Raw genomic sequence first — 11,743 nt, forward strand, 5'->3', positions numbered from 1 at the left:
AGCGTGTATCTGAGCAAGCGCGTCTGGTTTTGTGACAGAGCAAAAGAAATCTGCGTGCGTGCGGACAGATACTAGAACTTGCGCTTTCTTCATTAAAATCTTCTCAGGCCATCTGGCAAGAGGGCTCTTAATAAATTGAAAGCAAAAGATGTTATGCTAGTAAAACTGAAATAGGCTTTTACATTTCCAGGTCTTATCTTTAATTTTCTTAAAGCTTCACAGTCATTTGTGGAACTATGTAGGGCCCTATAAAAACCGTTAAAAAAAAAAAAAAAAAAAAAAAACTAAATTACATTTTAGGAATTTATCATAAATCATCAAGCCCTTTATATGCCATCTGTTTCTATATGCTTTCATTTAATATGAGTACTCTTCCGAAAATCATCATTTTTTTTTTTTTTTTATTAGATGGAGGGGGCGGGGGACAATGTCATTACAGAATTTCAGATTGAGCCATAGATGGGTTGGCCAGTCTGATCCACAAACTATAAATGAAAAGACAATAAGGAGAGCAGAACAAACTCCTAACAGGAGGAGACTCACTCATGGCCTATGAGACTGAGGATCATGAGACTCAATACTGCTTTCCTGCCATCAACTCATCATGTACCAAGGGAAAACGCTCCAGACATGAATACAATGTTTTATATGTGTTTTTCTCGTTGCTGTCAGCATGGACTGTGTTTCTGAACCTGCTGGTGATCATCTCCATCTCTCACTTCAAGAAGCTTCACACTCCAACCAACCTGATCATTCTCTCTCTGGCTGTGGCCGACATGCATGCCATAAAAATTATCAAGACTATAGAGGCCATCAAGTTGATTGAGACTTGCTGGTACTTCAGAGACACTTTCTGTAGACTGTTTATTTTAATCATAGGACTGCTCCTCCAAGCATCTCTCAGTAATTTAGTTTTAATAGCCATTGATCGTTTTGTGGCTGTGTGTCACCCTTTACAGTACCCACAGAAAATAACCATGACTAGAATGTTAATTATTGTCTGTCTTTGCTGGTTTTTTTCTTCAGCTTATAATATTGCAATTGCAATAAGTATCACAAACAGAGCAAATGTGTGTTATGGTGAATGTATTATTATGCTTACATTTAAATGGAGAGTAATTGATTTAATATTTTGCTTCCTGTTTCCCTGTACCCTGATCATAACTTTATATTTAAGGATATTTTATGTTGCACAAAAGCAGGTGAAAGTCATAAACTCTCTAATGAAGAGTGGTAAATGTGTAATGGAAGGTTCAGTAAGAAGGAAATCTGAGAGCAAAGCTGCTCTTACATTAGGAATCATTGTGGCAATTCATCTGCTTTGCTGGATTCCATACTATATCTTGACTCTAACTGAAAACACAGCAATCCCACCCACCATACTCTATTGTCTAATATGGGTCTTATACGTTAACTCATGTCTGAATCCTCTTACCTATGCTTTATTTTACCCCTGGTTTAGAAAATCAATTAAATACATCTTAACTTTAAGAATATTTCAGCCAGCATCCTCTCGGGTCAATATTTTTACAAATCATCATTCATGATATTTTTAACACTATTTGTGCTTCAAACCAATAAAGCAATTCCTAATAAAGTACACTATACATTGTAATTTAGAATACATTTGAGATCATTTGAATAGAAAATGCATAATAAATCTATGTCTCAAATAAATAAATGTAACTTGTTTTATAAGTTTGTTTTTATAGACTGTAAGTTTTAACTTGAGTTGTTCTGTGTAACTGACATTTCAGCCAAAGAGAAAAACTTAAACAGCAAGACTGTCTCACATTTTGTGTTATTAGAACATTGATTATTAACAATATTTTTCAAATTTCAATTTCTCGTTTCTTAAAAAAAAATGTAAATTTTTCTCAATTTTCAGGAATCTTAATTATCGTTTATATCCATAATGCTATTTATAATGCATCTACTAATTATTACATACTTGTACATATGCATCTTAAATGTGATTTGAACAACTGAGGAATAAAATACTAAATTTAGTGTTAATTTGTTACGTCATGTTACCCAACATCACATAATGCATTCATTTAAAATTTCATTCTTCACAAGAATTTAATTCTAACCTTACAGCTGCCATAAGCAAGATTGGGTGCTCACTTTTATAGAAGTGATGCATCTCGAACTGTCTTCTGTGCACATTCATGGTTCAAGAGAGAGCATTATAAGACTTTGGGCGAAACTTTGGAGAAGCTTAGAGGTTTATGGTTTAAAACTGGGGTTATTTTAAAAAGAGATTTAAAAGATGCTAAATAACAAAAATTTTAATAAAAAAACGAGAAAGAATTTAATTCTAACCTTCAAGAGAAACACCTGCATACAGCAATTCCATCATATTAATTCTGCATTAAAATCTTCTCAGGCCATCTGCCAAGAGGGGTCTTAATAAATTGAAAGAGCAAAAGAGATTACTAGATGCTAGTAAAACTGAAATAGGCTTTTGCATTTCCAGATCTTATCTTTAATTTTCAGAATCAGAATCAGAAAGAGCTTTAAGTATGCTTACGCATACAAGGAATTTGTTTTAGTGACATAAGCTTCCAGTACACAGAGACAACAACAACACACAGAGAAAAAAGCAAATAAATAAATATATATATATATATATATATATATATATATATATATATATATATATATATATATATATATATATATATATATATATATATATCAAATAAATAAATTGTATGAACAGTTGTGCTATAGATGATAATGGAATAGAATAGAGTAAGACGCAGAGATGTATTTGGATGGAGGGGTAACAAATAAATATAAGTATATTGCACATTTTTATTGCATAAGTAGGGAACATTTAACTGTTCATGAGGTAGATTGCCTGGGGGAATAAACTGTTCTTGTGCCTGACTGTCCTTGTATTTGTGGCTCTGAAGCGCCGGCCAGATGGCAAAAGTTCAAAAAGGGGGTAACTTGGATGTGAGGGATCCAGAGTGATTTTCTGAGCCCTTTTCCTCACACTGGATGTATACAGTTCTTGAAGGGTGTGCAGGGGAGCACCAATAATCCTTTCAGCAGTCCGAACCATTCTCTGTAGTCTTCTGATGTCTGATTTTGTAGCTGAACCAAACCAGACAGTTATTGAAGTGCACAGGACAGACTCGGTGTCGGCTGAGTAGAACTGTTTCAGCAGCTCCTGTGGCAGGTTAAACTTCCCCAGCTGGCAAAGGAAGTACAACCTTTGTTGGGCCTTTTTAACAATGGAGTCAATGTGATTGTCCCACTTCAGGTCCTGAGAGATGGTGGTTCCCAGGAATCGGAATGACTCCACTGCAGCCACAGTGCTGTCTATGGTGGTGAGTGGGGGGAGTGCAGGGGGGTTTCTCCTGAAGTCCACGATCATCTCCACTGTTTTGAGAGTGTTCAGCTCCAGGTTGTTAAGACTGCACCAGACAGCCAGCTGCTCAACCTCTTGTCTGAAAGCAGACTCGTCACCATCCTGGATGAGGCCGATGACTGTAGTGTCATCTGCAAACTTCAGAAGCTTGACAGAGGGGTCTTTAGAGGTGCAGTCGTTGGTGTACAGGGAGAAGAGCAGTGGGGAGAGAACACATCCCTGAGGGGCACCAGTGTTGGTGGAGCGGCTGTTTGACATGAATTTCCCCAGTCTGACTAGCTGTTGCCTATCTGTCAGAAAGATGGTGATCCACTGACAGATAGATCTAGGAACAGAGAGCTGGGTCAGTTTGGTCTGGAGGGCTGTTGGGATGATGGTGTTGAAAGCCGAACTAAAGTCCACAAACAGGATCCTCACATAAGTCCCTGTTTTGTCCAGATGTTGCAGGATGAAGTGCAATCCCATGTTGATTGCATCATCCACAGACCTGTTCGCTCGGTAAGCAAACTGCAGGGGGTCCAGTAAGGGTCCAGTGATGTCCTTCAGATAAGCCAGAACCAGTTTTTCAAACGACTTCATGACGACAGACATTAGAGCCACAGGTCTGTAGTCGTTAAGTCCTGTTATCTTGGGTTTCTTTGAAACGGGGATGATGGTGGAGCGTTTGAAGCAGGAAGGCACTTCACACAACTCCAGAGATCTGTTGAAGATCTGTGGAAAGATGGGGGCCAGCTGGTCAGCACAGGTTTTCAGACAGGCTGGTGTAACGCCATCTGGACCTGGTGCTTTTCTTCTTTTGTTCTTCCTAAAGACCTGGCGCACATCGTTTTCACTGATTTGAAGTGCAGGAGCGGGGGAGAGGGGGATTGCAGGAGGTGTTAACGTTTTTGTAGGGAGCTCATCAGAATGGGTGTGGGGTGTTTTAAATCTACAATAAAACTCATTCAGGTCGTTAGCAAGTCGTTGATTTGCCTCATTGCAGGGGGATGGTGTCTTGTAGTTAGTGATGGCTCTCAGTCCTTTCCACACTGAAGTTGAGTCGTTGGAAGTAAACTGGTCTTCCAACTTTTTAGCATAGGTCCTTTTAGCCACTCTAATCTCTTTGTTGAGTGTGTTCCTGGCCTGATTATACAAGACTCTGTCCCCATTTCTGTAGGCATCCTCTTTGGCCTGATGAAGATGTCTGAGTTTTGCTGTAAACCATGGCTTATCATTGTTGAATGTTAAATAAGTCCTGGTAGGAATACATATATCCTCACAAAAACTAATATAGGATGTCACGGTCGTCCAGATTGGTGGTAGCAGCTTCAAAAACACTCCAATCAGTAAGGTCAAAACAAGCTTGTAAATCCTGCTCTGTTTCATTGGTCCATCTCTTTACAGTCTTTACTACAGGTTTAGCAGATTTAAGTTTCTGCCTGTAGGTTGGTATACGATGAACCAGGCAGTGATCAGACAGCCCCAGAGCTGCTGGTGGAACAAAGTGATATGCATCCTTTATTGTGGTGTAACAGTGATCCAATATATTACTGTCTCTGGTGGGACATGTAACATGCTGTCTGTATTTTGGCAGTTCATGGGAGAGATTGGCTTTATTAAAGTCCCCAAGAATGATTAAAACAGAGTCCGGGTGTTGTTGTTCTGTGTCTGTGATCTGATCAGCGAGTTTCTGTAAAGCCAGGCTTACGTGCACTTGCGGAGGAAGCGTCAGTCAATTGTGGAACTATGTAGGGCCATTTGAAATGAGTTTTAAAAAATTCCTAAATTCCGTTTTAGGAATTTATCGTAAATCATGTATGCCATCTGTTTCTATATGCTTTCATGTAATATGAGTACTCTTCTAAAATCATCTTTTTTTTTTTTTTTTATTAGATGGAGGAGACAGGGGACGATGTCATTACAGAATTTCAGATTGAGCCATATATGGGTTGGCCAGTCTGATCCACACACTATAAATTAAAGGACAGTAAGGAGAGCAGAACAAACTCCTAACAGGAGGAGACTCACACATGGCCTATGAGACAGAGGATCATGAGACTCAGTACTGCTTTCCTGCCATTAACTCGTCATGTATCAAGGGAAAACGCTCCAGACATGAATACAATGTTTTATATGTGTTTTTTTCATTGTTATCAGCATGGACTGTGTTTCTGAACCTGCTGGTGATCACCTCCATCTCTCACTTCAAGAAGCTTCATACTCCAACCAACCTGATCATTCTCTCTCTGGCTGTGGCCGACCTGCTTATTGGACTTATTGTGATACCCACAGAGGCCATCAAATTAATTGAGACATGCTGGTACTTTGGAGACAAATTTTGTGGAGTGTTTATAAATACCCTTGGATTGCTCCTATCAGCATCTCTCTGTAATTTAGTTTTAATTGCTGTTGATCGATATGTGGCTGTATGTTGTCCTTTACAGTACCCACAAAAAATAACCACAACTAAAACTTTAATGAGCATCATTATCTGCTGGTTTTGTTCCTTAGCTTACAACACTGCCATTGTAATTAACAATGGATATTTTGACACTTTTCACAGAACAGATGTGTGCTATGGAGAGTGCCCTTATATGATGAGTATTGCCTGGAGAGCCAGTGACCTGATCTTGTCCTTTGCGTCTCCTTGTATTGTGATCATAATGTTATATTTAAGAATATTCTATGTTGCACAACGGCAAGTGAAAATTATAAATTTAATTTTAAAGACTGGAAAAAGTATAATGGAGGACACTTTAAAAAAGAAATCGGAGAGCAAGGCTGCTCTGACATTAGGAATAATTGTGACAGTTCACCTGCTTTGCTGGATTCCATTTTATATTCTTTCTTTATCAGGAAGCACAGTCAACACTGAAGTCATGTCAAAATTTCTAACATGGACCTTGTATGTTAACTCAGGTATGAATCCCATTGTCTATTCTTTATTTTACCCCTGGTTTAAAAGGGCAGTTAAATATATCATAACTTTTAGATTATGTAAGCCAGCATCCTCTTATGTGGACATCTTCAAAGATTACCATTAATGATTCCTATGAATGGCAGAACTGCAGATTCGAGGCAACATTTTATGAGCAAATTAACAAATTATGTTTGGAATAACACTGTATATGTGTTTTACATTATTGTTCTGACAAGAGATTTAAAGGTTCTGTCTAGTGTATGTAATGTGGAGTGAATGTAACACAATTTGACAACTACACATTTTTCATTTCATTTTTCATTAATTTTTTTAAACAAGAAACTTCAGTTATAGCTTCCTAAGTGTCTCCAGATCTAATAATAAACCTGATTATGCTGTAATACAAATTAAAATAAAAACGGGGAAACAGTACAGCTTTAATTTTTGTGCCTAAATTGAATGTCAAATTTGCACAGATATGCATTTCAATCACAAGACAAGTCAATATGAAAAAGAATACAAAATTGAAAAAGCTTTATAAATGCATTTGCATTGGAGGTTTTAAAATCAACTAATTGTAATGAATTATGAGTTGAATAAATGTAATTATTATATTTGATAAGTTTAATTATTAGACATTTTTATTAATAAATACCTTTTTATAATCACAAGCACCATTGTCTCTATTACTAACACATTTTATCATTACAAATCTCCAAACATCTGAATTCATTTATTTGACTATAACCAGTGTTCCCCACAGACTTATACTGTTTTGTGGTGGCACTTCCGGTAATTTCTAACTTTTGATACAATAAAAATATCGATATTTACTACTATTTTTGATACCACAAGGAAAAACTTTAAGAGGGTTTTTTTTTTTTTTTTTTTTTTTGAAAGATAAATATAACAAGGTTAGAACATAACTATGAGGAAAAACTCATGCATTTGCACATTTACATCAAATTTCTTTAGAGAGAAGTATTTGTGACGAGTGGGGTGGGGCCGAGAGCCGTGGGAATGGAGCGAGGACGACTGCCGCGCACAAACACAAAATAAAACCCAGGCCTGGTACTCTCTCGTCCTTCACTGTCGTCGCTCCTCTTTTGTATCCTCCCAATCTCCTCCGTGGGTCTCAAGACCGGTGAGTGGAGCAGGTGTCACTCATTTCCCAATCACTCCACCGGCCTCGCTCCATTCCCACAGCTCTCGGCCCCGTCCCACTCGTCACATTATTATATTTCCTATTTTTACCCAAAATAGGGTGGCGTGAGTTTCATTCATCCTGGAAGTCCAAATACGCCTCACAGATGTAATAGAACATGCCAGCAAATCCCTAATATGGACAAAGGCATCCAGCTATGACTGTAGCTCAATAAAAAGAAGATAGAAATGCTATAACTGACCGAACATGAAAACAATAATCACACAACCGTGGCAATATAAGAATAAAGTCTATTTATAATGTAATGGTATTTGGCAAAGCCTTTATTACAGTATAGGATACAATAAAATAATGATTTTACAATAAGAAGCTACATCAGATCACAAAAGGAAATTATTTCAAACACTCGACTGACGTTAAGTGAGTCTGAAGTAAAAAGGTTATTAAATGTGTATTTTATTGGACAACATGCTTATTACACTGCAGTGTGCGTAAACTCGCTGTCAGAGAGAAGTGATAGAGAAAGCAGAGCTGGTAATATTGGTATAGAAACTGCGAAAAGAGTACTAAAATCGTTTTATATATTTCGGTATTGATATGTATCGGAAAAAAATTACAACACTACAGGTGATTGTGTTCATGTTACTAACCATTCATGAAGTCCTAGTAAACTTGGTCAGCCATCTTTTGAGTCAGTAAAATCTGTGACTAATGATGTTTCCATAAAAATTTCACAGAGGAACGCATATTGAGAAACACCCCCATGTTTAAATTCGTTTGCTGTCATGTGAGAGAGACATGCTGAGCCAGTCAACGCGTCAGCTTTACACTGAAGTAAGATTTTACCTTTTTTAAATAGTAAAATAGAAATTTAACAGGAAGAAGGAAAATCTGTTTGCGATGGCCAATGATGATATTGTGGCGGGTCGCCACAAATAGACTAAATGAGAAAATGTATTTATTTTTTTTAAAAAGAATCATGTGACGTATACAAAAACATTTATATAATTTATAGACAAAATATTAAAGAGAATTTCCAAATATATATATATATATATATATATATATATATATATATATATATATATAAACATTCTTTAATAAAACAATAGCTCTGTTCCAAAACCCAGTTAGCTGCTTACGAAGTAGTGTCAAAATATCACTAACAATATAAGCATTATCATAGATTCCAGCATATTAAAAGTAAAAAACAAAAAATTAAAAAAAATAACTACAGTCACCTGAAGAGTGAAGTTTGAATAGTTATTTTGTCAATTAGTAATTCTTGTTAGTCAAACTAGGCTGGGCTCCTTTAATAAAAACTGCTCTTTACAGCTTCTGTAATCTCCATAGCTCTGTGGTTGATTACTTAAATATCTAGAAGCACTACTAGTAAAAGAGGAAACATGAAAACTTTAATAAATGTCCAATATGATCACATATCACTCACACTAATCTTTAGTAATTTCATCCATCATTTCCTTGTTGTCGTCATCTCATATTTAAGAAATTATAACCCACTAGGCCAGTGGGAAAAATCCATAGGGGACTCAACGCTAAGAAGTCTCTCACTTAAATGAAAAACTATCTCTGAAACACTACTTGAATTCAAAAACTACTGCATTCTCTCTCAACTTCTGCCATTCAGAAGTTGTTGTTTTTTTACCCATCACACCACATCACAGCTCTTTAGCCTTTGCACAGCAAAGCAGGCCAAAACAAACTAAAAAAAAAAAAACTGCAAATGTCCCTGAAGACACCATACATTTACAGCTATTCAGCAGCATTATTCTTCATGTCTAAACATGATTTGTGCTTGCGCCAGTTTTCCGCTTTGAGTTAATAAATTCTAAAAAGTTTCTTTAGATGATAATAATTCGCCTCAGATCTGTCACTGTGGTCTACAGTAATCATTAGAGACTGTACCTAAACATTTCAAAGCAATAAGTGCTACACAAAAATTATTTTTTACAAGGAAGATCACAAGCCAAACTCTTCTGTTTGGGAACAGGTGATCTTAAGGCTATAATTCACCCAAAAATCAAAACTCTGGCATCATGTACTCAACACTGTTAAAAATAAAGGTGCTTCACGATGCCATGGAAGAACTTTTTTGTCTAAATGGTTACATAAATAACCTTCAACATCTGAAGAACCTTTCTGTTTCACAAAATGTTCTTTGTGGTGAAAGAAGGTTCTTCAGATTAAAAAAAGCTAAGAAAGACATAGTTCTTTAACAAACCTTTGACTGAATGGTTCTTCTATGGCATCGCTTGAAGAACCTTTTGAAGCACTTTTATTTTTTAGAGTGAATCTTATGTCATTTCAAGCTTGTATGCATTTCTTTTGTGGAACAAAATATATTTTAAAGAATGCTGAGATATTTCTCAAAATATGTTTTGTATTCCACAGAAGAAAGAAAGTCATACAGTGTTGGAACAGCATGACGGTGAATAAATAATGCATTTTCATTCTTGGGTGAACTATTTCCCTCTTATGTGTGCTTTATAGGCTTTACAGTCGTGCAACAGCAAAACGTTAGCATAAAATCATTTCTCTTGCATGAACAAATTGAAGTATTGTGATGAAGGTTCAAATATTTTCAGAGTCAAAATGTATTTTGCCGATATTCGAAACCATCTATAAAACAAAGCATAAATAAGTGGATTCAAGCATGAATTCATGCATAAAATCCAGTACATTATATTAATTACAAGAGCATCACCTCTGTCTTGCCCAAGCGTAAGAGCAGCTATGTAGTATGGTATCCAACAAAGAAGATAAACCATTACAACAATCCCTAAGGTTCTTGCAGCCTTTGTTTCTGATTTGGCTTTTTTGTCTAAAAGTGAATTTATATGCTCAGCTTGATGTTTTGCTACAAAGCAGATTTTCATATATAAAATAATTATTAAACAACACGGAGTTACTAAAGTAACTATGACATCTGTTATGATATAGCCCAACTTAATAAAAAGAATACATTCTCCAATACATGCATGATTTTTCTCTGGATAGATTATAGACTCATACAAAAGAAAAAAAGAATATATGCAGTTAAATACCCAGTTTACAACAATAGAAAAAACTGCTTTGTTAGTATTGACCCTAGCTGGATATCGCAAAGGGTCAGTCACAGCAATGTAACGATCCACAGATATAACAATTAAATTACCAAGAGACGCTGTAGTAACGACATAGAAAATAAAATGAAATACTGAGCAAAATATTTCCCCAAAGAACCAACATGGCTCAATTAATTTGATGCCCTGTACTGGCGTAACAATCAGTCCCACAATCAGATCAGCCACTGCCAGAGAGAAGATCAGCACATTGGTTGGAGTGTGGAGCTGCTTGAAGTGAGCGATGGAGATGATCACCAGCAGGTTCAGAAACACAGTAAACACTGATACTGCAGAAATGAATATGTACATCATAATGTACTCAGCTCCAGGTTTTACATTTTTGGTACAAGACAAATCGTTGTTCGGAAAGCAGTATTGGATTGTTTCATTGTCCGTGTTTGTCGCCCCCCAGTTAAGCATTTTGGCGATAGCTCAATCTTGAGTAGACTCAGTGCTTCATCAGAGAGCTATTCCAAATCTGTTCAAGGATGCTTGTCAGTCTGGCCTCCTGAAGCAAATCGCGGACATGACTCGAGTTTATACTGCGACCACCCATTCAACATGATGTCTGATTATTCATGTTTTGACCCACCTACTGGTTAAATATTCAAAGACTGGATTAATCTGATTTAGTTTTGAATTATTGAAATTAATCCAATAATATTTTCATTACAGAGTGCAACTCAGAGCTTTTTTTTCCAGTTACATTTTACTCGAGGTATCTGTCCTACATTCCACTCAAACAGTTATGCATGTTCATACACAGTAACATTAAAAGCTAGAAGCTTTAGACATTTAAAGTGGTCATATGATGCTGCTAAAAAGAACATTATTTTGTGTATTTGGTGTAATGAAATGTGTTTATGCAGTTTAAGGTTAAAAAAAAACATTATTTTCCACATACTATACATTATTGTTCTCCTCTATGCCCCACCTTCGGAAATTTTTTTTGATTTTTACCAGGCTCATCATTCTGAAAAGTGAGGTGTGCTCTGATTGGCCAGCTATCCAGTGCAATGTGATTGGCCGAATACCTTAAATGTGTGACGGAAATGTTACGCCCCTTAATATATTGTGATGCCCTGTCCAGCCAGAGCGACGAGACATAAACATAAAACCCATTATAAACATGATATAAACATGATTTCTAGTCGTGTCCTCTTTTGGAAGGC

General features: G+C 36.4%; 1 protein-coding gene and 1 pseudogene across 1 annotated transcript; one reads left to right on the forward strand and one right to left on the reverse strand.

Moving 5' to 3' along the window:
• The first annotated feature begins 491 nt into the window (after positions 1-491).
• LOC109068224 lies at positions 492-1,547 on the forward strand (annotated as a pseudogene).
• An 8,448-nt stretch (positions 1,548-9,995) lies between these two features.
• Positions 9,996-11,060, reverse strand: LOC109081385 (trace amine-associated receptor 13c-like). The gene has a single exon (XM_019096372.2). The coding sequence runs from the start codon at positions 10,989-10,991 to the stop codon at positions 9,996-9,998; it is 996 nt and encodes a 331-aa protein (XP_018951917.1). The 5' UTR covers positions 10,992-11,060.
• Positions 11,061-11,743: the final 683 nt, after the last annotated feature.

Source organism: Cyprinus carpio, chromosome A10 (genome assembly GCF_018340385.1).
Source record: "Cyprinus carpio isolate SPL01 chromosome A10, ASM1834038v1, whole genome shotgun sequence".
In the NCBI taxonomy this organism is placed as follows: Eukaryota; Metazoa; Chordata; class Actinopteri; order Cypriniformes; family Cyprinidae; genus Cyprinus; species Cyprinus carpio.